Source organism: Strigops habroptila, chromosome 4, assembly GCF_004027225.2.
Source record: "Strigops habroptila isolate Jane chromosome 4, bStrHab1.2.pri, whole genome shotgun sequence".
Lineage (NCBI taxonomy): Eukaryota > Metazoa > Chordata > Aves > Psittaciformes > Psittacidae > Strigops > Strigops habroptila.
In genome coordinates, this window is record NC_046358.1 from 7,597,645 (window position 1) to 7,624,766 (window position 27,122).

The window sequence follows — 27,122 nt, forward strand, 5'->3', positions numbered from 1 at the left end:
TCTGCCCTCTATGGTAGTTTTAACTCAACACAAAAAGGGGGAAAAAACTCCAAACAAACACACACCACCTTGAGTGATCTCGCTCAGATTTTCCAACACGTGGTTTGTTTTCAAGCAACACGGCAATGAAAACATTGCTCAAAGTATTTGGCATTTAAAAACTTTCTAAGCACATGAAAAACAATTTGCTTTGAAACGTTCTCCATTGTAACATATGCCACAGGTCTGATAGTACTGAGGGATGTGGTGTTGAGGGATCAAGACAAGATAAAGTATGTGACGTAGAATCAAGGCTTTCATTTGGAATATGGTGTTTAGCTCTGTTCCTACATATATTTGTGGTACCGGAACAGAAACAAGGGCAGGCTACTGGGAACATCAAGAGAACAGAGAGATTACCACAGGTAAGATTATCTTGCTTAAGAAACAAAGGCTCATCTGGTCATAATGATATAGAAAAATTAGCTGCAGGGCTACTACAACCAAAGCAAAGCACAGCAACCATATAATGGAAAGCACTGATCTCACATAAACTGCTGGTTCACAGTTGTTTAGAAAAAAGTTTTGAAAAGTTATCTTTGTATTAGCAAACTTTAGGCTAGATCAGGTATTGTCTGTCAACTGCCAAAGAACTTGAAGCCAGCTAAACTCTATCTCCTGTGCTCTGCTCATTCAAAAGAAATGCAGTCCTGCACTTGACAGGTCGAATTTGCCTGCTGAGTTACCCAGTAAAGCACAACTCCAGTATAACTAAGTGTGGAAACATGGTTGAGAGGAAAAATAACTGTTTATCCATTCATTGAGCAAGGAAAAGGTTCTCACCAAGGTGTGAAAAGACCTATTTAACGGAAAGGTAATTGCTCCAGAAGAATATGGGGTGCAGACCAGCCCTTCATACATACAGGCTATAAATTAGAAGGAGGTTCTCAGTTATGAAATCAAGACATATAGACACCCTCTTCTCTCAAAACGAAGTTCAACAGGTTTCTGTGACAAGGGCCTGTACCTACAGGGGATGGGCTCTGTTCTTTACACTTACATTAATCAAGCTGTTTTACCATCCCACCCCCAAAACCAACCAACCAAAACCCAAACCAATATCAAGAAAAAACCCCACATACACAGCTGTCATAGCCCCAGATCAAAAGAACATTGCTCTCTCCATTCCTATTCTATTTTACATTACATGCGTTGCACTTTCTTCAGAGAGAATGAAAAGACTCTAAGCAAAGAAAGCATGATTATTCTACTGGAAAAGGAGGAGCAAGGAAGAAGGGGAAGTGCTGGGAGGATGCCCAAATCAAGGTTGTAGAAACACAGGCAAAAGCCCAGTGATCCAGGGATATGCAGTGACAGGCAACTACCATAAACCAGGATTACCTGCTGGAGCGGCACTCCCAGTGCCTTCAGGATACTTGTGTGCTCCCCAAAAACAGAGAGGCGCAGATGAACACTGAAACACTTCTGTAGAGGTAGAAGAACAAAGACTCCAAAGAGTGGATCTCCAAATGAGACAGCTTCAAACTGTTCCAGGAGACTTATGTAGAGATCGTGGAAGGATGCCAAACCAGGGAGAGGAGCATCCAAGTTTAAGGAGTCCAATGCCTTGGGTTGGCAATACACAGAGAGAAGGGCAGCTGTATAGCGGTGGATTGGTGCTTCTAGAAAGAGGTCACTGCCTGTGAGGAATACACACATAAGCCGTGCAAGTTTGGCAGCGGTAGGGATGCTTTGAAGGGTTTTAGCACGCCAGGTTTCCAGCAACAAGACCCACTGCAGGTTCCAGGTCACAGTGTTGACAAGATCAAGTGGGAGAGAGTTCAGTACAGCCCCACGTGTCTCTGCATTAGTCACTCTGTTGTAAAGGCTGATAAGTGGAAAGAACGGCCAGTCTGAAGGCAAGATAGGCCCTTTGACCTCAGGAAGCAGCATTGACTGGATGAGGTAATTCCGTCCTTGGTAGGATGCCTGGGAACGCATGAGGGTAGGCTGCAAGTGGACAAAATGAGAAAGGTAGCAGGAGCGGATGGAAGGTAGATCCTGGTATGATTCTCTCAGCAGGGCACCACGAGTAGCCTTTGAATAAGATGCTGCCGCAGAGCCAGGCTGTGCCAGTTTGGCACTGCTACCCAGATGCAGGATATCAGAGAAGTCAGCTGCTTCTGGCCCTCCAGCTCTCCCTTCACTGTAAGATAAAGAGACAAGCATCAGTTTAAGAAACAAACAAACAAACCCCACCAAACCAACAAAACACGACAGAAATTCATCTCTACAATCTTCCTGGATCAAAGTGACTAGTAAGTGCACAGCACTTGCAACACTTCCTACAGGATTCAGCTATAATAATACTGAGTGACGGTAAAGCATCACCTACTTGGTATTTACAGGGAATTCACAGAACTACCTCTGGAGTTAGCAACACTAAGGCCTTGCCATGAAAAACGTCCACGCAATGCCAGCAGTTTGGTGTGGAGGCTACAACCCCTTGTGGAGAGGCAGTCTACTTATCACCACAGCTGTCAGGGTGCTGAGATGAAATAACACATATCATAAGGCCTGTGTGAATCAATAAGGCAATTACTGAAATAGTAGTTTTGCAGCTGGCAGTGGCAAGGTCAGGGGAACCAGGGACTGGGAATTAGAAACTGGGGGGTGTTTGTCAAATCCATGTGGTACAATCTTAGACCAGAGATTCACCGTAGTCTCAGGTTACTCACCAAGTTCTCACAAAATGTTAGCTCTACCACAGGCGTTTGTTAAAAACAAAACCCACCCAAACTGATTAGAAGGCTCCATGGCTGGAGAATATGCCAATGAATAACTAAAATTTAAATACAGGCTCTACTAAAATCCAAAAATTATGATAAAATTGCAGTGCCAAGGGCCTACACCTACAGGGGATGAACTCTGTTCTTCATACTTACATCAACCAAGCTGTTTTACCATCCCACCCCAAAAACAAACAAACAAAACCCAAGTTAGCCCATATACCAGACTACAGAAAGTTAAAAATGCAAAGCTTACGGAAGAAACTCTGGATTAAAGGCAAGATCCAGTAGGACCTCATAAGCCAGATGCTCACTCCCTGGCAACAGACGGCTTAGCAATGCCATGGCAACACAGTGATGGAGTGAGGCGTGCTGGGTGTAATTCGGACAAGCACCTGCCTGTACAAGAAACAAAACAGAGAAAAAACACTGTATCATTTGTCAACAAGGCAATCAACAAGGACAGGAGGGTCAACTGAGACACAGATCTCACAGAAAGTGAGAGGGAGTCACCAGACTTTAGTCAGGTATGAGAAAGAACATGGATGCAAAGACCAATTGCCCGTTGGACACACTGAGCTGGAGAGGCCCAGGTGAAGTCAATACCTCAGGTGAAAGAAATGAAAGGACTAATAACGATACCATTCTCCGAGCCAATGCTAGCACAAAATACTGCAGATGATATTCATGGCGCAGGATCCATGCAGATGAAGGAGTTACAGAGGGAGGCCCGCCCTGCCAGCTTTGATGCAGATAATCCTTCAAGCCTCTGAAGCCCAGCACAGAGCTGTACTATAAGGGAATCAGAAGTGGAGACATACTATGAAGATAGTTCATGCTTGGAGGGAAGTGAAACATAGCCCTCCCCAAGGCCTACCTTCTCACATGAGAATTCCTGCTGGTTACTCCAAAAGGGATATTTAAAAATAGCCTGATAAATATCTGCTTTTCTACCTCAGGGGTCACCTGTATCCATCATGACCATTCCCACCACAGGTAACCAATACTCACTTCCCTAGTGCTTCATAAAGCAGAAGTATGGCCAGTGGCTGAAGATATTTTTCCCTCATCTGGCCAGATACTCTTATCAGTAACTGCTCAGCTAACTCAACATAAGGTGACAGAGGAAGAAGGCTTTGAGAAAGCTTATGCTAGGTACTTCATCTCTCAAGGGCTCTGCCATTTCCTCTTCAGTCTGCAGTCTATGATGACTCTCATTCTAAAAATCCAGGACAATCAGAAGTGGGAAGAAACCTCTTCAGTCACTGTAGCACTCATTCTCTTTTTTCCTAATTTTTATCCTATTTTCCGTTGTCATATATGCTTCAACCATCCCTTTCCTCCTCTGACATTTATTTATTTTGCTTAGCTAAACAACCGTTATTTAACCCTTCTCAACATTCTTGATACATCCATTCTTTAAGTATCATCATCATTCATCTCCTGCTCTGTAATTCCAGCTTCCCAGCATCAACTGGCTGTTGGAGTTCAAAGACAGAAGATATTTTTCAGATCCTCATCCTTTGTTTTTTAGAACAAAAATACACAACAATCCTTTATAACAGTCCTACTAAGATCACTCTTAAACCTAGGAAGATACAAATACTAACCTCCCCCAAGTATATATTCACCAAGACCTTATAGTAAGAGAGTCTATTCTCACCTTGCTGGTCAGACCCTTGTGAATGTCAGTGATGCTGTTGATGAGAAACAGCAGGGCAGTGAGAAAGGGGAAAGGTGACTTGGAGCCAACGAGGCTCAAAGGAGGTTTGCCTCCAGTGCAACTCAGAGATGCAATGCTGAAAACAGATTCTGGTGCTGGGGAACAGGACAGAGGGTTGCACAAAGCAGAACATGGCCTGTGTGAACAGATACAGAGAGAAGGGTCAGGTCAAAAGCACTTATACTGCTGAAAAATTATCTTGTAGGAATGTTACTATCTGAAATGTGCCACACGTTGCAGTAAAATGGAAGCCCTGAAGACCATGCAAGAACAAACCTAGTAGTAGTTGGTGAAGTAAGCACCATCACCATACAAGCCAATGCCAGTGAGCTGTCATGAATTCTAATCTTTAGCTAAATTGTTCATGACATGCAGAAATACTGATGCAGTGGTGCATCTCTGATGTCAAACATGTGAAACCATTGGGCATCTGATTAAAAAAAATGCACATCTCCCCACATATACACCATATACACATAAACCAGGCTAATAAAGCTGCCCACCCACTCAAGACATTTCAGTAATAACCTGACAGGCAAAGCCAAAAAAAACAGCTTATATCTTAACACTGACATTGCAAAGATGCTGCCCCTTACAAACTCATGAAATGTGTATTTTTAAGCTCTATTCAGGCAGAACCTGGCTTTAATGTACGTGAACATGACTGTCCATACTGCTCTTGCTATGGGCAAAACTAGAACATTTCATACCAGCAATGCTTGCAGGGTGCACTTAAGACATAGCACGTCTGTACAGGCAAGACCAGTACAAAGAAGGGTGACCATAAGCATGTTGCTGAATGGTAACGGGACAACAGGGCAAGCACTGTCAAAGATCCATATCATTACTCTATGACAGAGTTAATTCTTTACATGCATTTCTCTTCCACTGGCATTACCATGTAGGAAATGTGTGAACACATCTGGGGCTCACAGAGTACCCTGAATTCCTGACCATAATCTGCCCAGAATGTTTAGACAAGATTGACAAATATAAAGACAGAGATTAGCTGACTCTTCATTTTTACCAGCCAGTGTTAAGAGCCTAGAAGAATTCTTGCTGATAGGCTTTTACAGCCTGACCAAACCCATTGCTTTCAGACCTCAAGAACAGGCAGGAAGGGGTCTAATGAGCACCCCTGTGTTGGAAGCCTGCTTGGTGCTAAGAGCTTCTCAGTCATGAAGGATCATTGGCCAAATTGTTTGGTGACCACTCAAACACCAAAGACTTCAAGTACCCCTTATATGAGATGTTCTCAGAAGCAGCCAGATGTCTCCCCGACTACCGGCTGGGTGTTTTAGGTTCCCTCTCCAAAGGATTGATCATAGGCTAGTAGGGAGGCTCCCTCTACAGTGGAAAGACAGAATATCTGCATTGGTTAACAGTTCCAAGCGCCACAGACAAAGGTTATGTTATCCAAATGTCTGAAAGAACAGCTTGGTATCTGGCCTTTTGCTTTCCTGCAGAGGCTTTCAAAGCTTTAGTGAAGCTCTGCAGAAGTTTAAAGATGAAAGTCTAGTTAAAATATTTTATGTAAGCAGCATTATACAGAGCACATGAATGGTACATGCACATGCACCCTGTAAGAGAGACTCAAACTGATGTTACTTGTTTTTAAAAAACAGTGAAACCAAAGAATCCAAGCCAACAGTGACCAAAATCAATCTGAAATTAATATGAAAACTACAACTACATGAAAAGGCAGAGATGCAGACCCAGCAGCAGCACCAGTAGGAAAGGAGGAACTAGAGAACCTCTGTGGACATCATGCTTTTTGCTGTGAGGGGAGAGAAAACAAAGCAGGGGGTAGACAGAGCCTGACTGTGCTCTAATTCACACACACAGAGCACATATGTAAAGTGGAAAGGAATGGGAGAGGGAAAACTGCCACATAGTACAGTATAGAAAGGAAACTCCCTTAGCTTCTGGGAACAGCAGTGAAATGGTGTTACCTGAGCAGGTCCCACATGCTCTGTACGGCTGGTTGGCTGAGAAGGGGCTGCAGCACCTCAGACGTCAAACGTTCCAGTTCCTCTAAGCAGTCAATTGGATTGACTGATGGCTGCAAAAGACATGGAGAAAGACAGGAAAAGGTAGTGAATGAAGGCATTGCAGGCTGATTTAATTGCTTTCTCTGTGTTCATTGCCTCTTTGCCAGAACACAAAATCTACACAGTGGTACTGCTCTAGGTTAGAGCACAGAGGAGGATCTGTGGCTTTCAGAGAACCATCCAAATTCTTCCGACCCTAGTAAGCAATATCCCAGGTTGAAGGAACATGCTGGCAAATTTTAATGTTCTTTCCCTTTATTAGAATGCTGCTTCAGGATCCAGAAATACTCATTTCCATAACATAAAAACTGGTTTTCACCCAGGTGAAATCCCCCTCTAGAAATCAGTGTAATCTACATGAATGTGTTCACCTTAGTTCTTAGTAGGCTAACAAGTATGTTCCAAGAAGGTCCCAGCATACAGTAGTCTGGTTACTCTACAAGTTGGGGTCTTTTTGACTATTCCATTCAAATGTGCTCCATGCAATCTTATTTCGGTGTTTTTAATCAGATGAGCTAACCACTGGTAGACGATGGAACTTCTTTTTAAGTGGAAATAAAAAATATGTCATAAAGGTTAAAAAGGAATATTAACCTCTAGGTTATCCTGGTTCTCTAATGCTCAGGACCTAATGACAGCAGGTGAAGGGTACGACCAACCTCTGTGGCTCTGAAGTCATCTTGGAGAGATATTGGTGGTTCCCACCCCAGCCACATCTAACAAACTCAGTTGCTCTGGGCAACTTTCAGAGGAGTTGCAGAACTGTGAGTAACTACAGCCACTAAATTACCCCCACACCTAGAAGACAGCTTTCCCAGGTCACACCTCAGGCATGTCAGTTGGGCAGTAAAGAGGAAAATTGCATTTATCTTTAGAACATGAATCTTTACGGTAGCTGAAGTGTAAGACATTATTCTTCAACAGCATTGCACTGATGTGTCACCTTCCAAAAATTCACTTTAAAAGATGGTCACATACTACAGCTGTAACTGGGTTACAGGAGTCGACCTTGAACGTCAATTGGGCAGCAAATACATTTATCATCTCCATTGTTTCCTATCCAAAGTTCCTATGGCATGACCCTTAATGCTCAATCTTCCAACCAGATTACTGCAGTATAGCTGTCCACATGTAAGCTCTCAGACCACAGCGAATGCAAAAATGTGCAACTTGATTTAGCCCATAAAGAGAAAGGGCTGCCAAACTGAATCAAGTCATATTTGCTTCATGCTTTGGATCTCTGCCGTAAATCAGAACAGTCACAGCACTACCACCTACCCTGACTGAGACTCTGAGCCCAAAGGAAGAAAAGGACAAGAAAGGAAGACAGTGATATTTGGCACTGCTAATGTGAAGGATCAGCAGACTTATCTGACCCTAAATGCATTGCAGCCTAGATATGAGCTGTGATAAACAAAACCTAGTCCTCAACTAGATGCCTCAACGTCTGTGTTTTTCAGCATTACCTATAAGTTCAGGTTTTCAGAGGTAATACACGAGCTGATGCTGGTGAGATGAAAAGACAACCTGTATCTTCAGGCCTTACCTGCTGGCTACAAGCACTGTAATAAACTCCCAAGTAGATCACGTAAGTTGTGGTCAGAGGCTGGAGAGTTTGCCAAGTTTCTGTCTGGGATATCTCCTGGAGGAATTTTTTCAGACTGGTCTCAAGGAAGGGCTGTAATCCTGACACTTGATTCCAGGCTATGGGAGGAGGTGGAACCTGTTCGCTATCTTCTGAGCTATTACTGAAACACAATGGAAGAATAATTATACAGGATAGCAAATATGTTTCAGAAACAACTGTCTCTTTAAACAATCATTTTTAACAGCAAGATTTCCAAAGGCACATGGTCTGGAAGGTGACACCCAACAACAGCCACTAGGGGAAAAAAAATTATTTGCACATTCCCACAGACCAGACCTAATCAATTTATGGATCAAGGACGATACAGAAGCTACTCAGGAAAACCAAAGTGTCTTCATCTGCACTACTCCGTCCTTGAGCTGTGCTCTGGTTTTATTGGACATGCTACCTCAGTATCCAGCTTTAGTTAAAGGAGTTTCTTGCTTTTCACCAGAAAAAGTACCTGTTTCTTCAAATACTGCTGCTTTGATGTCTATCAAAACCAACCACCTCTTAATCCTGACCCATCTTGGTCTCTGCTGAGAGGTTCTTTCCTCCAAACCTCAGAGAGGTTATTTTTTCCCCCCAAAGGGAAGATCAAAGGGCCTTCCGAGCTCCTTTCAGCAGGGCATTTGGCTAACACTGCCCTTCTGCCCTGTAGCTGGAGGCAGATTTTTACTCCTGCTTCTTACCAGGCAGAAAAAAGAAGGCGATAGCCAGGTCTCCAAACCAAAGAGAGGGAAGACAGGATGCCAGCTACTCAGAAACACAGAACTGGTGACAGAGGGGGCCTACCTGCTCAGCTTGGCCTGCAGCTCTGCCGTGTAGCCTGCTGTTTGTGTCACATGTATCAGCAGAGTAACTACTGCTGAAGCTCGCTGGACAGACAACTCAGTCACAGGGCTCTTCTCACTGCAAGTGCTGAGCAGCTCAGGCAGGGACTGCAGTATCCTCACCAGCACAGGGTAGAGATCCCTAGAGTATGAATCACAAAATAGATGAGGTGGGAAAGGGTCTCTGGAGATCATCTATAGTTCAACTCCCGGCTCAAACCACGTCAGCTAGAGCAAGTTTGCCCAGCAATATGTCCAGTTGAATTCTGAGTATCTTCAAGGATAGAGAGTCCACAATCTTCCTGCACAACCTGTTCCAGTGTTTGATCAGCTTCACAAGCATAGGAAACCTTTTTTACTAAGTGAAATTTCCTATATTTCCATTTGTGCCCATCACTTCTTGTACTTCCACGTCATACCACTAAAACCCTGCCTCTACCTTCTTCGCATCCTCCCATCACACATTTATAAAGATTGCTAAAATGAGATTACGAGAACCATCACCACCACCAAAATAACAAAAATAAACAGCCATGGAGAAAAGACGACAAAGAAAGAATACTGCCTTTCATTGGAATGGGACCCCCGTAATATTCTGCCTCCAAGCAGATCATCTCATGGAAAAAGTATTTTTATTCCTGATTCCTTAGTTCTCAAATTCTCAGCCAAAGTATCCACAGTGGTGATAATGCAAATTTAAGGAATCTTTTACTGTTTGTCTTTCCTTAATGTTATTTACAATGCAAAACTATATCCAGTTTTTACATTTTATTAACCAATACACCTGATTGGGCTGGAGAACACAATGTCGCGGAGGAACAATCTCCCTTCTGAAACTTAATACTGGCCTCCCTTTTACTCTTCAGAGCAACTCCACAGCCATCTCTGTGCTTCCAAGTCAGTGCAATTAAGGAGTAAGATTCAATGCTTGAGGTAGGCAGACTTATCCCAGTGTAGACCTGGATGGTCAAGCACAAGAACCTGTACTGAACTGAAAAGGGATGCGGCATGCCGTTTGTCTGCATCACTCTGCCTCACTTAGCATGCATGCTGGTGACTGCTGCCCACAAACTGCCTTCAGATCATCAGATTCAGCCCTCAGTGTGCTGCAAACTATGTGTGTGTTGGTGGCACACAAACACAGATTATCCATGCCTTCAAGAGGAAAAAAGATGCAGCCCTAAAAAGCTAAGGTGATCTCCCATAGTATAGAGGAGAAACAACCGAATACCACTGCTTAAACACGGGAGATAAAGAACAACCAGAAAAGACAATATTCAGCACAAATACCTATAGGAACTGTGAGTTTTACTGTAGGAGGCCAGAGTAAGGGAGATAACACTCAGTGAAGGGAGTAGAGACTGAGCCTGGAGATCCCTGTATTGGCCCCTCTGGAACAGGATGTCTGTTTTCTCTGTGGTGCCTCCCACCCTCATTTCTCCAGCTTTAGGCTGTACCTGTAAAGATCACAGGCCTGACCATAAGCAGCAGCCACAGCCCACAACCGGAAGGCTTCAGTGCTTAGCTTGATGGCTTCTTCCCTTGGCAGCAGCAGATCCACCGGGTCTTCGGCTATAAAGCGACTCAATCGACTTTTCATTTCAAATTTGTTAAGCTGTAAACCAAACAAACCAGAAAGAAAAGAATGAACTACAGAAAAAGACAAAGAGATAAGAGATATCAGCTGCATGCATCATCCCCACATTACTCTGACACACCAGAAGAGCTGCAGATTTCAGTTCAACTCATTCTCATTTCCTCTTGGCCTGTTCAAATCTGCCTTTATCTTACGTAATCTCAAGGAGCACACTAAAAAGGATCAATAAATGGTCAAAGGCTCTTAAAGAGAAGTATTCCTGGAAAGGATGCCTAGGTGTTACCTAATCCGTTTCTAACACAAATCAACTACACTTACATCATTTCTGACAGAGGTTTCTCTGGCCCACACACACTCTTGGTTTGGATGCTCTCTGCAGCATTTAACTGATTTGAAGAAAATACATATTTATCCTTCTTCAAGTAGTCATAAATAGTACTCTATTAGCCAAGATTACATGTAAAGATACACCTAATGAAAAACACTGTATACAAAAGTACTGAATTGACGCTGCTTTTGGTTTTGGGAGGTCACACTAAATGGCTTTCAGAGGTTCTACAATCTAAATCTTTCTATGATTCTAACTATTTCACAAAAAGGGCACCTCCTGCCTATTACTTTTATAAGATGATAGCATTTTGACGCCTTGGAAATGTTCTGAGGTTATTTTGGTGTTGAATTAAGCATGGCATGACTCATTTGCAGTTCTCTAGAAATAATTTTTATCCTCCCCAACAACTGGGTATTTTTGTGTAGCCATAAAAAAAAAAGAGCTTCTCTCTTCTTCTCCCACACATAAAAAAAAAGCTTGTGTGTGATCTGTCTAAACAAATGAGGTAACAATGTCTTTTTCACAACACAAGGACATATTATAGATCATTAAAAATTCAAATGCTTTAGAGACATCTTGTAAGGAAATCAATGCACACCAGCAAGAAAGCACAAGGAGCTGATGAATCAAACTATGAATTCTGACACCTCTCCTACAGAGCAGAGGGCAAAGTCAAATTTACTTCCAGTGGAGGAAGATGGAAGAATTTTGTTGTTAGCTAAAATAAATACGTGCATTGATGATTTTGATTTAGTTTATTATCTTCCATTCCCATGTTCAAGTGCATGTAGCAAGCCATATGAAAGTGCAACAGAACCGAAGCCCAAGTAGTTTATTGTAAACAATAAACCTTGTGGATAAAAGCAAGTGGAACCTTGTAAGCAATTTTTGCATGCCTTGAAACACCTGGAGTACACAAAGCCTGAAATAGAGTCAAATTCAGAGATATTCTATTATGTTACTAGCACCACTTATAGCCTTTAAATATCCCACTATCCATTATCAGCATGTTATTCTATGTATTTTATAGCACAGGCTGGTGTTCTGCTGCTGATGTTTGCAATTTCCTGGATGGCAATTTATTAGATGCTGTTAACAATACTGAACCAAAAACCCTAAGAAGTGCTCACTGCACTGTAATGAGTGCTGCTCAGGGTAGATGTTACACATTTACAGCATCAGTGCAATGACCTATATGAGTGAATGCAATTATCTCTGAAGTGGAAAACCTGTCCAGAAGTACGTAAGAGAAGCTGGAAATACTGATAAATGCCCTCAGAGTTATTAAGACAAATTAATGGCAGGAAAGTTCAACCAGGGTTGTAAAACACAAGGATAGTAATTAAATCTCTGGTTTATACACTCCTAAGCTGCCTATCACTGGAACATGGGAGAACAGAGAGCATCACACACCATGTGCTCTAAACATCTGCTATTGGTCAGTATCACTGAGCTGTGCTATGTGATTTTGCATAAAACAAAGAAAAGAAAACAGCAAAAAGCTTGAGACAGCTCTTCTACTGGTATACACCAAAAGGCATCATTATTATGACACTGTCAACAATTCCTTCAAAACACACATATGCACCATCTTCACAATGATTATTGCAGCTTCAGCTCAGAGTCACCTCCAGTTAATCCTCAGTCTTTACTTACACAGAACAAAGGCCTCTGCAATCAGAAAAGCTCTTCTGAGAAACACTCACCAGCCTGGCTGTTGCATTTCGGCCTCCACATGCCAACACTCTGATGAATTTCATAGCAGTGGCACAGGCAACTCCATGGAGACTGGTGAGCATACGCCCTGGTTCAGCCACTTGGGGATCCCACTGAGTAGGGAGAAATTCCCTGACAATGGTCTCAATCAACCGAGGACAGTCAAGCAGCTGCAGAGAAACAGCAGGCGCAGTATAACTAAAGCAGCACAAGTGACTAAAGGTGTGCAGTTATGCAGACATACAGAAGACATGCAAAACGCACAAGTTTGTTTGATCTCCTTGCCATAACTTTATCTGCTTCTTTCTTCCCTTATTCAAACCTTTCTCTATCTTTCCCAAGCTCCTGTACAGTGGGAGATTTACCTGGCTGCATGCTTCAGAAGAGTGCCTTGCTATGTGGGTGAGGATGTGCAGTATATCCAGGACTACTGTTGGAACAGGTCGTACCACCTCCAGGATGTATCTCAGCCGGTGCTGGATTCGTGTCTTCAAAAGTCCCTGGGGGGAAAAGGGGGGGAACAAAAAAAATCCCTTATGCTCTTTACAATTGCTCTCTGAACTGCAGTTGCTGGAAGACAAAAGGAGATTCAATTACATCTCTTGCAGGGTGGCAGTTTTAAAATTACCAGTGGGGAGTCAAAGAAATAAGTTTCTGTGGATTTGCTAGTACATTAGCCAAGGAGCAAGAGCAAGAACAACTGAACTTCTGTTCTGAATCCAACCACTAGTGGGGTTTGGGTACTTATATTTTCATACTCTGGAAAACAGAAGTAATAGGGAATAGGAAAATAACCTTCCCTATAAAAGACTACTAAAACCTAATGTAGATGAAAAGAATTCTCATGCTCCTTGAATCATTTTGGGTAGACACCACCTCCAGCACTCTGCCTGATAGTACCTGTCATGTCAGACAAAGCTGACGGAAGCAGAGAACAGACCCAAATTCCTGTTTTGCAGCAGGAAAAGAGATGCAGAGAGACAGTGTGATTTTTATTCTACATTTCACAGAGTAGAAGACCATGATCAGTGGCAATGCTGGGAAACAAGTCTTCAGTTTAAGCAACAGCATCACACATTCCTAGTTCTGAGAAAAGGCAATTCCGTAACACCTGAGTTCATAGTATTGACACTTCTAAATAGCTGCAGCCAAGCAACATTGTAGTTCTAGGCCTGAATGAGTTCAGTTCTAGTTCAAATACTCCTTTTCCAACAGTGTGGAGTTATTGCATTACAACAGCCAATAAGCAGGTGTGAAATGGAATTTCACAACAACTGGAACAGTGAAGAATTTTATCCCAAATATCTTCGGAGTTTGTGCCACTTGGAACAAGTTAAAATCCATTATGCTGAACCATGCAAGTGTTTCTAGAATCACAAACTGATCTCATGTCTTATCTACAACTCTTTTGTTAAGCTTTTTAAACAGTGTTATCTAGTAGAATACGACTGAAATCATGAAACCTCTAAACAAGACCCTGTGCCCAAGTACAGTAACTCATTTGCCCAGTGAAGCTTTTAACCAAGTGCCATTGGAGCACAGGCTCAAGCACGTGGACTAAGTGATGACTTAGTGACAAGTGACTAAATGAAGGTTTTAATGATTGCAGCAGGCAGGAGAGTTCCACCAGCTCCACCAACGCTGAATGTAAGATAACAAAGATGGCTATTTTTAAAACTCTTATTAGGAATGTGGGATTAGGCTTAAATATGTGAGTAATTCCCTCCAAATGATGCAACTATCTTAGAAATGCAAATATGAAGGATGAAATTGGAGAAATGCTAAGTAACCACCTTATGTCAAATACAAAAAGAATGTCATTGTGCAAACCTGACTAGTTCTGAACTATCTAGCTGTGATGATCATTTTTAACTTCACAAAAGTGCATACAGACACTTTAATAATGGTTGGAACCTTTCCCCTTTTAACTCAAGTAAGTGAGCTTGAAAATCATGTCTGTATGCAGTCTTCCAGCAAGTCTTACAAGGTCACCAATGTTCTAGTTGCCAATTTCCCTAGAGGAAGGTAGAGATACTTAATGATACTAAAATCACTCAGGTCAAGTCTCAACATTCTTAAAGATTAATAAAATTACCCTCCTGGTAATATATGACAGAAACAAAACATCCAACAGCCAGGGAGGAGTTCTAATTCTTGTTCGTAATGTTATTAATAACATACACAGGAGGGTACATGGTTCAACAGCACACACACAGATCCTATTTTCCTAAAAGGATTTCAGGTCTAGCTCTGTCCTAACCTTTACAACATCATATCGGGCCACATCTGGATCTGGCTTGTTTTCATCTTTTAACTTTTTATCTTGAGACTTCTCTGTTCCATTTAATTCTTCATCTTCCTCCTCCTCTTCCTCCTCATTGCTGGGGACAAAGGGGAACGCAGCCATCCCTTGGTACCATGAGAAAGTCCAATCAAGATACTTCTACAAGAAGAGTAAAGACACATAAACTGAAATTCTCACAAAGAAATCATGGAAGGCATAAAAAAATTCAAGCATGCTTTTGATTCCGGAATGCTTTATTGATTCCCACTTAACCCCAGGAAAACAGGAACACCATAAAGGGGATTCTGAACAGGTACAAGCAGAAAGCAATGCATTTTCACAGAAGTGATTTTAACCTATGACCCACACACACTTGAGAAACCACAAAAAGCAATTACCATGAGGTGAATTAAATTCACTACACGGGTTAACAGAAATGCAGCTTACCTGGAAAACGTTTAAGATAAAAACAAACAAACCAACCACCAAGGCTCTAGAAGTTAAATTGGAATTTAGCATTTATTGGCTCTATTCCCATTTCTGGACCTGTGTGGAACTTAGGTCACAAATAATAGGGAATGGTGATGTAAAAATTGGTATGTTAGAATAAAAGACTGCCTGGTGTATTTGTTCATGTCTGTTTGGCTTTTGTTTGAACACCCTTCAGCTTCAGCAGATTAAACAAAAAATCCCTTCTTTGTTCACAGCTAATGACAGTGTCAGATACTCTCAGGATCTGGGGCCATGCTGCAATATGCAAGCTTTCAACTCTTCAGAGGGCGGATTGCTCCCATAACAGACCTACTTCCCCTCAAAGTGTTTTAAAATATAAAAGATGTTCAAACTGAATGCCTGCATTACTTAATAGCTGCTTCAGATTTCCAATTCCTGAACAGGAAACTAGAACTACCAATTAGTCAGAAAATATATGATAGACTTCAACTAAACCCTGAGCTAGTTTGAAACATTTCAAATGCAAGTGCCAAGGAAGCAGAAGTTATTAATATAAAAGGTAATATAAAGCAAAGTTGGTAGGTGAGTGAATGACATGGTCAGAAGAGGTCTGACTTCAGGGGATGAAGCTATGAGTCCACCTCTAATCCAGAGTTTGGGACTGTAGCCTTCCTTCCACCGAGAGCAGGAAAAGCACAAGACCTGGGTCTTCGAAGTAAACAGAGAGAAAGGTGCTTCCCTCCCATAGCCATTGATGAACAAACAATACCTTCAGGCAGCATCATTTTTACGTGTGTTCACCTTCTGTGTTTATAGAGGGGATAAAACCTGTTTGTTTTACAAATCCTGGAGCAAAAGGCCAGACCTCCAGCCCCATCCCTTCCTCAGAGACCTTTTGAAACTCAGCAGCACTGACTCCAGGAAGGACTTCCCCAATGACAATATACAGACACAGCATTCACAGTGCTGCTTCTGGCATCGAAGAATGAGCAATCCCCGCTTATACAAGACATCACACCACAAGCTTTGAACTGAGAATCAGAGCAGTACAGACACTTATAAACCAGAATAATATCAGAAGAATGAAAAGCACATCAAGAAGCTGATTCATAGCACCTACAATGGGTGGGCAGGACTTCTACTAGAAGCAGAACACCATTACTCATAGCTTAGAAAAGGAGCAAGATGTGGAGAAAGCCACCTTAGTCCTTCATTTTAATTGCCTCCCCACTAGGGATAGCTGTAAAGGCCCAGGAGAAGTTGCAGGGGGTTCTTGAGGTCTACCCACTCTTCTCTATCACCAGCCCCTTTGCAGTCAGACGTAATAGCAGTTCTCATGAAAGGAACTTGAAACACAGCCTACAGCACGCTTTGCCTGTAATGGACTGCTGCTATCGAACCAGGAAGACATCTTAATCTTGCTGTTCAGGGCTCTCCAGTATCTCTGAACACCCAAAAGAAGTTTCAATGTTTTAAGAGGTCAAAAAGCATCAGGGAGAAAACAGACACATAAGAAGGCAAAATTAAGTACTTATTAGTGTAAGAAAAGCACACGAGAACAGCAGAAATGGACAATGAGAGAAAACAAAGACAGCATCATTCTGATGCTTAAGGGAAAGCAGGGAGAATATTTAATCTGTTCAGAAGCAGAAAAACTACAAAACAAGAAGCCAGCAAAAGAGATCATATTAAAAAAAAATAAATTGTACCCATACATTAGTAGTTGCCTGATCTAGATTGTAAAGATGTAAAAAGGAAGAGAACCTCAGCAACCTGTGCTGGATTTTATCATGGAGCAGAGCTAATTTAAACAAGACAAAAAGACATCTGAATCTCTCAAACTGGGATAACACACTGCCTTGTCTGTCCCAAAGCACAGCAATTCTATTGACCATTAAGCTAACCCACGCAGGGAGCCTTTGTTCAAGCCACTTACCATGTCTTCTCATTCTGATTCCTGTAAACAGTTCAGCATGAAATCAAACCCAGGCAGCCAGTAATTGTCTCACCTCATCATCGAGTGACACCAGCAGAGCCTGGAGAGCACCAACAGCTGCTGCCATGACATTATCCACTGCATCATCCAGCGAGAAGCGCAGCAAGAAGAGAAACCCAGCATCAAGCAGCAGACGCAGAATGCTGCCCTTCAAGGAGGAAACAAACTCTCCAGCCCTGGCCTGAAATACATATCACACAGTCAGTGTTAAAGCTGTCTCATTCTGCATGTTTGCCTCTTCCCATTTCTACTGTAAAGCAGCTAAACTGTGTGCCAGGGGTTTTTCCCCTTATTTTCTCCTCCTTTCATCCTACAGTGGCATGTAACTCCAGTTTCTTAATGCAGGAAACCCTTTTTTCTAAAGCCTGGAACCATCTCCTGACTTCAGCCTGTTCTGCCCCATCATACTTCTCAAAACCACACTGTTTCTTCTGTCTCCACTGCTGTTAGAGGGCAGGTTAGCACTTCCCCTAAGAGTCAGGCAGAAATGTGCACAGAAGTAAATATTCATTCTGCTTTATGCTATTGGCACATCACTGAGTAGGCTGGTTCATTCTCACCTCCTATAGAAAAAGCATATTATGAAGCTGGCTCAGGCAACAGGAGTGAAAGGGTCACTGCCAAGGATATAGATTTGTCACAAAAGCAACACCAAAAAACCCCTAAACTTGTGTCCAAATCAACAACAGGACTGAAGCTGCAGCACTGCTGCTGAACAACACTTGGAAGCATCTTCCTCCCTCCAGAGAAACCTGAAACTCAGTTTATGTCCCAACATTTGATTTTTCTAACAGTAAGGAGAACCTCAGTGAAAAAGAATGCCCTGCTGCTGATTTTTCTCACCTTCATTGAATAGTACAAAGCAAACAACTAATACCAGAGAACTCGGGTCCTGATCCCCCAGAAACTTGAATTATGGGGAGGAATTCCACAGGAAATTACTTACCTTTTGAACAATACGACCCAAGACCTGCAGAGCCAGTGTCCTCTGTTGAATAACTTGGCTGCGAGACAAATGAAAGAGCTCTTGGAGAGAATAACCAGCCCTCTAAATGGGGGGGACACCAAAACAAAACAACAAAACAACTCAGCTATAGGTAAAAACAGGCCCCTTCAAATAAGATTAACTGTGAAATACTGCATAGTGGGAGATAAACTGCAATGCAATGTTGTTTGCTGCTTCGTGGCAATTGCAAAAGAGATTCTAATTGCTGATGTGACAGGAGAAAACTGAACTTCTTAAGAAAAGGATGTATGTGCACCTTTTTCCAGCACCGCAAATTCTCAACAGCATAAAAAAGCATTAATGGAGCTTTCTGCAAGTGAAGTAGTTAATGCATACAGACCAGCTTCTCTTCAGGAGCTTGTTTCAAAAGAAAATCACCTGTCTGCACTTTCCTAAGGTTTTTGTCACTAAAAAGCCTTGGCACAAAAGGAATCTGCCAAATCAAACACAGGAAACAAATGAGTGTACCCTTTCTACTACATTACACCCACCTCTGCCTCTTCTCCATGGTGATGCAGGCCTAGATGTGTTGGTAAATCAGCATCTGCAGGAATCAATTCTCCTTTTAAACTGAATCGAGCTTGCATTCCCTACAACAAAAGCGTGGAGGGAGAAAGAGATTATTTCTATTGCCTTCCACTCCATTCACCACTTCAAACACCACTTCTTGTATCAACTGCTGCAAGGGAAGAGTTCAAAAACTCCTCAGCTCAGACCTCAAATTCTTCAGAAGTATTGCCCTTTTTCTTAGCTTTCAGACCTGTTTCATCTCAGATTACAGTTGATAGATTCTCACTTCCCAGCTCTCTTGAGCACTACAGACTGAATTGTTCACGTATCATCCCACCCTGCGGAAGAAACTGGGAAATCTCCCAGTCCAATGAAATCTTACAGATTAACCTCAGGACTAGTTTTTGAAGCCTTCAAAACTGTTACTGCTGAGAAGCATGATCCACACACAAACATGAAAAATATCAGTTTCTGCTTTCAAACCTTTTTGGTTTTCTTCTGCTGGGGCAAGGGCAAATCTTTCATCCATTCCAGTTTCTCAAACTCCACATTGTCCATGTGAATCCATTCCTTCTTGGGCTTCACAGGCAGATCATCATCTTTGTAGGGGGAAAAAAATAGTAGTCTTACCTTCCAAGGCAGGAATGAAGAAAATACTATTCCCTCTTCGCCAACCTACCTGGCTTAAAAACTGCATCAAATATAGGATTCATGTAAAATAAGAAGAAAACGTTTTTCAAATTGACTGCTGGCTGATGGATAAACATCAAAGGTTTGAAGCTGTTTTCATCTTTCATGAGAGCTAGAGAAGGAAGTGAACAGCACTGTAACGAAATTCACAGACAAGGCTAATTTAGGAGAAGCTGAGCAGAAGTCAGGACACAAATAAGGCAAAGCGATTGGAACCAGGGCAGAAAAATAGTATCAACCCTACTTTTGAGAAAACAAACCATGTGTCATCCAGGAAGAGGAATGCTAGAGCAGATACAAAATGATTCAAAAGTATTAATCATAGAACATTAATTAATTAATTCTATTAATCATAGAATAGTTAGGGTTGGAAAGGACCTTAAGATCATCTAGTTCCAAGCCCCTGCCATGGGTAGGGACACCTCGGCCTAAACCATGTCACTCAAGACTCCATCCAACCTGGCCTTGAACACTGCAGAAAGGCCCAAGCAAACTATTGGAAGCCAGTATGATTTCAGGCCAGATACACTGGAGAGAGCACAAACACTACTCTTCATGCTTTCGTTACATTTGTGATGCTGCTCTTCATTCCATGTCCCCCACTGAAGGCTTGAGGAGACCAGCTTGAGAAGATCAAAACAGCTGAGAATTTACACAGCCTGCCTGAGAAACAGCTCAGGAGGGGAACTGGACAGTTCAACAAGAATTTCAAAGGTTGAAGCACTTAAGGAAGAAAGTACTGATTTAACTTTCTAAAGTGCTTTGGCTAGAAGAATTTTAGAAACAAGATATTTATACCTGACATCACAAGAGTTGCCCTAGGAAAGAGACAGATCAGCATATAGAAGAATCTCACAAGTGAAGGGACAGGAGAAATATAACCAGAAATTATCTGAACACTAGGAAAGGTAATGCTTTGCTACTAGGATACTATGCCGTACTGGCATGAGAAGAGATGAGCTAAGAAGTCCTTGCTATCTCAAGAGACATCACACATTAGGACAGGAACAGGCAGTCTGAGGGCATGAGAAACAGCAGCATCACTCCTGCTGGAGCAGCCCAGAACTCATTTGCATTGCAGCTATTAATCCTGGTGCCCTGGTCTTCTCTTGTAAGGAACAATGAGTCCCACTGAGATGTTCTTCTTTCATCCCATCTTTCCCTGCTGATAACTGGCCTGACACCTAACCTTTTAATTTCCTCCAATTAGCCGATAAACTTTCAGGAAGGGCACTCATCCTTTTTAGGATGAAGCTTCACCCTTATGATCAATGTGGTATTGAGTCAGGCAGGGAACCAAGCACAGAGTTATCTTCCTCAGCCAGAAAGCTGTTCCGCAGAATTTTAGCCAAAGGCTCAGCACACATTTTAATTGAAGAGAAGGAAAAAGCATCTGAAATGTAAGAAAGTCAAATGTTTGTGGGTGGTAGGTGCAAAACTAGAGGAAATGATATCAGCAGAAAAATGAAATCTATTAATATTTGTAATTGTTTTCTCCATTAATCACTAAATTGATAGGGTTGAGTTAATCATTCTATGAATAGGATTATGCATATTGTCACCAGCCCTTAGTATTAGGATCTTGTCAACAGGAAAAGACAGATATATTCCAAGGCATGAGCAGATTTTCCAGTTACTGAGAAATCCCTTTAGAGAAACACAAGCCGACAGTGCAAACGCAACATCTGCATTGAACTTTTTCAGACCTGGCTTGTATTAAACGCTGCCACCCAACCTCTTCTCTTTCTGCTTTGTTCCCCTTTTGTCTCAGTGCCAGAATATACTTTTCCGTTTGATAAGATTACAAGTTGCTGGATAAAGGCTTCACCATCTTGTTTATTAAAAACAGTGGCCTTTTATCTCATTAAAGGACAGGTTTGACTTTTGAGCAATGCCATTGCTTTGTGTCATCCTCCTCTCCCTGGGGAAATTCAGAATGACTGTTTCTGCTGAGTTATTCATGAGGAGTTTCCTTCTGAGCACAAACAGATGCGAAATCCCAAAACTAAGTGCTAATGTCCAATTAATATTTTACATATTGTGTTGTCCAAGATGGGCTGCAGACAAACTCAGGTGCTGGAAAGGCTTCCCTTAGGTTTATAGCTTTCTTTGTTCTTTCAAATATCCTGAGGAAACTCCTCTTCTTTCCCATGCAGTCTTCCATGGGAAGCAAAAGATGCTGTCAGCACACAATGCTCTGAACACTGAGCTATTCCCAAAAACACTACTATGATCTTGTTCAGCCTTTACAGGCTGAACAACCCGCTCCCATTGCTCCCAGGCAAGTAAAAGAGTGTCACTTAACGTGGTGGTGCTACTTGTGCACTCAATTGTTCTCAAAATAAAAAGAACAAAAAATAGTGTTTTTGATTAAGATGGATTTATGGAAAAGTAAAACTTAGGAGAAGCAGCAAAAGGACTATTCCGTGAAGTGTCTTCCTCCATAAGGGGCTAACCAGCTTTCCTTCTCCTGCACGTGTACACATACATACACTCACAGACTCATCCCTCTCATCCAGAAAATGTTGTTATCTCTTGCAAACACCAAGCTGAAAGCCAGAAGTGATTCAGAGAACTCTTTAATCAGTCTTCATGTTGCACTGGGACATAAAGAATGCTTTAGAAGAGAGGATCAAGAGATGGAGAGCGCCAAAAATTGACATGAAATTGGAGGTGAAGCATGCTAATGAGAGACATGCTATGAACAAAAGCATGGGGAAGATGAGAATTGGAGGCTAAAACCACAACAGAGAAAAAGAGATGGCTAAAGAAAAAACTGCAGTGAGTAAAGCAACAATAAGAGCAGAAGCTTACGGGGAAAACACTACTTTTCTCTACCATGAGAATATATGGGTTGCTTTAGCTGCTGGGGATAAAGCAGCTTTCTCCTCATACAGGTATGTGTTGAGTACTAAATAGTACTAAGAGGCAACAGCTCTGTACATTTCTTCCAAAAAAAGCAGAACAACATTCTACACTTTAATACTTCCCTCCATCAAAACACAAAGAAAAGCATCATATCCTGTGGAAATCATCACATGGGCTCTGAGATACAAGCCACAAAGCGGGGACACCAGGAATAGTGTCATGATAAGTCATATGTGCACTATGTGAACCATCTCCCTGAAGTGAGACTGACTGTGTTCTCCATGCTATGTTGTAAGCAAATCACTAACTCTTACCTACCCAACAGCCTCGTGTCCCCAACCACTCCTAGTTGAAAGAAATTATTCAAGCAGCTGAATCTCACTACCACTCTTCTGTTTCTCTGTTCACACAACTGAACAGAGGAGCAATGTTGTCTAGTTTAAAACACATCTTATCTTCATAGACCTCAGAACAAATCTCAAAACCAAAGCAAGATGTCCCACTGAATAGCTCACCTCCATTATGTAGCGTATTACCCTTCTAATCTATGGAGCCCATCTGGAAACAAGTGAGATTTTCTTTGTTGACCCAAGATGTATATACTTTTAAATATGGTAAATTCTGAGTTAGATAACTAACAAAGTGCCACATCAATCCAATCTGGATTGATGCAAACGCCATAAAAATCTTACACTTCTGTTCAGAACATTAACAACATGCACTTTGTTTCTTACCTGTGATTTCCACCTTCGTATTTTCTTCTTCCCTTACAGATTCTTCCAGACCAGACTCCTGCATGGAAAGAGATGATCTTACACCATGCTGAGCCACAGGCAGAGTTTCCACAAACTCCTCCTGTCTGTTCTGTTCCATTTTTAATTCCTTCTTCTGGCCTTCATTGCCACCACGTCGTGACTTTAAGAAAGCAACTAAACTGGGATCTGCAAGTATTGACAAAGAGACAGACAGAGATGTGACAGAAAGTCTCAAAATACTTGGTCTGCCTGTAGCTCCTGCTATTTACGTTTTAGTCTTTTCAATCCCATTCCACATGTCCTCTTTTCATGTACCAACTATCACTCCTTTTCAAACTGAGACATTTGAATGGTGAGGTGACACCAGAGAAAGAGCTGATAAATGTCTTCCAAAGTAAAGCAACCACAAAAATTCTAGTTATTCTCCCAACTTACAAATAAAAAGATAATAATTTCTTTCCCCCTCGCTGCCACTGAAAAGGCACCATTGTGCAGAGAATTGTGGTCTGTGATTTATGGGAAGAACCCAGGTCTGACAGTTTGCCTGCCCTGTCTGTGGACCACTCAGTGGCATCAAACTGAACACTACAAGAATACATGGAACAGACACCACAATGAATTACCTGCTCTTTATTGAACTGCACTAGAGCTGCAGTGCATGGTCTAGATATTGTGTTAGAAAAAGGAGATCTCCTTTGCTCTGAACTGACTCCCCATCCTGAGAGTCAGTTATGTTCTGACAACATGCAGAAACAGTCACGGCCATTCTCTTCATGCTTTGGAGAAGAGGAACATTTGGGAGGTGGGGATGTTTTAAAGGATAGATAATATTCCTATGGCTCTAAAATAGGAAAATACCAGATGATCATCATTTTCCTTTCAAATCTGCTATGGATACCACACATCATTTTTGATTGAGCACACTTTGTCTCTAAATACTTTCATCTAGAAGATGGTGTTGAGGTGCCAGAGGTGAACAGTAAGAGCTTGTGAATATACTCTAAAAGGTATAGAGATATTCCAGTAAGCAGTGTCAGAGATGTATAGAGTGTAGACAGAATGTAACTGGTTACTCATTCTTAGGATGACAAAGGACAAGTGATTCAGAAGTGCTCTGTACCTGAGAGAAGTCACCTCAAAAAGGAAATTACTCCCGTGTCTCTGAAATAGTTCAGGATGCAGGGATCTAGCCCATACTTGTGACTGCTGCACACTCTTCTCATGATGCAGTTTAATCTCCGTTGGTGAAGGAGAGGCATTTAGCCCAGGCTCATTAAAGCACACATTTTTCCTGTATGCAAGCAGATCTCTCAACTTTCTCTCACTTCATTGTGCACAGCAAGAAAAGGATTGTATTCATTATTTCACCACTTCACATAGACAGTGAAAAACACGTCACCGATGGTGCCAATCTGTGCACAGTATGCCTGAAAATCAGCCTACTTCTGCTCAGAGTCTCCATGGGCAAAACCAGAACTGTATCAACAATAAGATCCTGAAGACCCTGCCCAGCATGGAATTGCCTACCCATCCTCATACTCCACACCATGGACTCATCTGCTTCTTAACTAAAACGTTAATTCAGAGACTGGGCAGCATTAAACACCCACAATGATTCATGCTCCTGAATATGGAGAAAAAGGCTCTTTAATCCACGTCTCTCTGCTTGTCCAATTCCCTGCTTCATCTGTAAGCCAGCAGTTTAGCTTAGGAGTAGCTTCATCCTGCATAATTCCCTAACCACAGATATTTTGGGAAGGCCAAAATTACTCCCAGTTTCCTCAAAGCCTCAAAGACTGAAAGATTTACGATTTTAATCCACAGGGCACATAAACTAATACATAGTTTTATAAAATACTTTATTGTACAAAAATACTTAAACTACATCCTATCCTTTTTAAACTATGTACTAACTATTCACTTCACTTATATCCCAAAGGACAGAGTGGTGGGGACAAGGAGCATGAATGAGACACAAGAAGAAAGTGCATAAACAAGGTATTTTTCAAACACATGCCATTGCTATGAGCAGTGAAGTTAAAAACCAGGATTTTTTTCACCTCAGGTAGCTGGAAGAGCTCAGCTCTCTGAATGAGGGATGTACCTACACATTCTGCCTGCAGTTATTTTGCACAGTTCTTTTGCCACCTTTCCAGTTATACCCATGCTGCCTGCAATGAAGTCGAGGTCGTTAATGCGATATTTAAGCTGAACCCACAAGAGACTTCAGCATCTAAAATGCCACTCACACCTAAATTTGATGCTAGAGAATCAGAAGTCAGGAGAACTTCGAAACCCCTTGGCTGCCACCTATATCTGTACGTCTGCTCTTCTTGAGCATTCAAAATCACTGAAACCAATGCCAGCAGTTGTACAGTGCCCTAGATCTCACAAATTCTCAAACACACCACATTCAGCCATCTCCCCCATCTTGTCATCAGCATTCCCAGAGCATCACTGTGGACAGGGCTCCAAGCCAGAGACTAGACCCCTGGCAGAACATCTGCACCCAACAGCCAGATATTTAAAATGCTTTTTCAAGAAGTTCAAGCCCAGTTGTAAGGTTTTCTGCTCTGCAAAGTACAGACTTAACCTGAAACCTCCCACATGCTTCCCCTATCCGGGTACTGACAGTTCTGACCCAAGTCTTAGGTATTTTAGAGGGGAAGACTAAGGGTGCTCTCTCACCTTAGCATTGCTATGACCATCCTAAGAATAACTTTGCATTCTAATCTGCTTCAGAGAACTACATTTTAGGATCTCAATACATGTATATGTAACCAGGTATTTGGCGTGCAAAGTAATGGAGAGCAGGGACCATCTTACCCCGTAGCAAAGGGGAGATGAGACAGACTTAAGCTAAGCCCCCTCTCACTGAGGAAGGTGCTCTAATTCCTTCACACTTAATTCTTACTCACAAGCTACTGACATGACATGGAAGACAGATTATCCACATATGCGATGAGGAGGAATCCCAAAGCTCCCATCTTTGACCCATGAATTTAGTAAGACTTCAGGACACCTACACATTCAGTAACCTTCCATGACTCTAGAATTCACCCTGGGAAGCACATACCCAGCTGAGCCAGAAGCCTTTCCTGCTCCTGCAGGATCTCTTCCTCAGACATGGACTGCAGCTTCTCCAAGTTCTCTCTGTGAATAGCTTGAACTTCCTCCTCACTCTTTTGGCTTCCAAGACCCTCTCCCGTTATGAGACAAGGCTGCTGAGAGGTCAAAAAGTCACCAGCTTTATCTGTAAGATCAGCAGAGAAAGCAGTTAGTGATTTAAGTGCCTACACCATGATGAATGCATCTCAATTTTGTCATTACCAGTCTTGCATAATTTTCTTCTTATCTTTGTAGCCAAATTAAAATAGGAGTAAAGAAGTTTAGTTTAGCTTCAAACAAAACTAAAATACTTGGGCTTTCATCCCATGTCAAAACAAAATGTCATTTCTACCTCGTTTCTTTAGGAGTTTTGGGAGGGATGGGGGGAGAAAGGAATTTTGTTTCCTTAATGCAAAGCAACAGCAAGAAAACTGGAGCACAATTCACAATTGATGAGCATTCTACAAAGTTAGTGAATACTAGATTCTTTCTCTGCCCAGGAACATCTGAACTCACATTTGTACATCAGCTGAACCATGACCTAGTAAGTACTTGTTGAGTGAGACAAAGAATTAAAATTATTAGGTACCCCAGTTTCTGGAGTGATACAAGACCCATTCTCAACATAGGCATGTTTGCTTCCAACAACATCCTGTATTCAAATATTAGAAGTTCCAGCAGGGAGGCATTTTTCCTACCCTGAACAGAATCAAGTCTCCTTTATCACCTGATCTAAATCCTTTGTAAAGGCTCATTTCATTTAACCCTAGCAGTCAGGTGACATGCTCTTTTGGCCAGAGTGAGAC

The 27,122-nt window shown here is 42.0% G+C and overlaps 1 protein-coding gene across 7 annotated transcripts in view; it reads right to left on the bottom strand.

Moving 5' to 3' along the window:
• The window catches only part of RPAP1 (RNA polymerase II associated protein 1), a 43,839-nt gene that overhangs the window by 4,487 nt on the left and 12,230 nt on the right, over nucleotides 1–27,122 (bottom strand). For 6 of the 7 annotated variants that reach the window (XR_003990957.1, XR_003990958.1, XM_030482962.1 and 3 more), the window contains 17 exons: nucleotides 26,285–26,461; nucleotides 23,188–23,394; nucleotides 19,379–19,494; nucleotides 18,877–18,975; nucleotides 18,326–18,427; nucleotides 17,393–17,560; nucleotides 14,907–15,089; nucleotides 13,012–13,146; nucleotides 12,637–12,816; nucleotides 10,460–10,617; nucleotides 8,965–9,144; nucleotides 8,089–8,290; nucleotides 6,444–6,553; nucleotides 4,432–4,627; nucleotides 3,411–3,560; nucleotides 3,025–3,167; nucleotides 1,381–2,185 (listed from right to left, as the gene is read on the bottom strand). Coding sequence is in view for 5 of the 7 variants with exons in the window: in XM_030482962.1 (XP_030338822.1) it covers nucleotides 1,381–2,185; nucleotides 3,025–3,167; nucleotides 3,411–3,560; nucleotides 4,432–4,627; nucleotides 6,444–6,553; nucleotides 8,089–8,290; nucleotides 8,965–9,144; nucleotides 10,460–10,617; nucleotides 12,637–12,816; nucleotides 13,012–13,146; nucleotides 14,907–15,089; nucleotides 17,393–17,560; nucleotides 18,326–18,427; nucleotides 18,877–18,975; nucleotides 19,379–19,494; nucleotides 23,188–23,394; nucleotides 26,285–26,461 (3,311 nt within the window). In the remaining 2 variants the exon portion in view is untranslated. The other variant, XM_030482964.1, reaches the window with a different exon arrangement.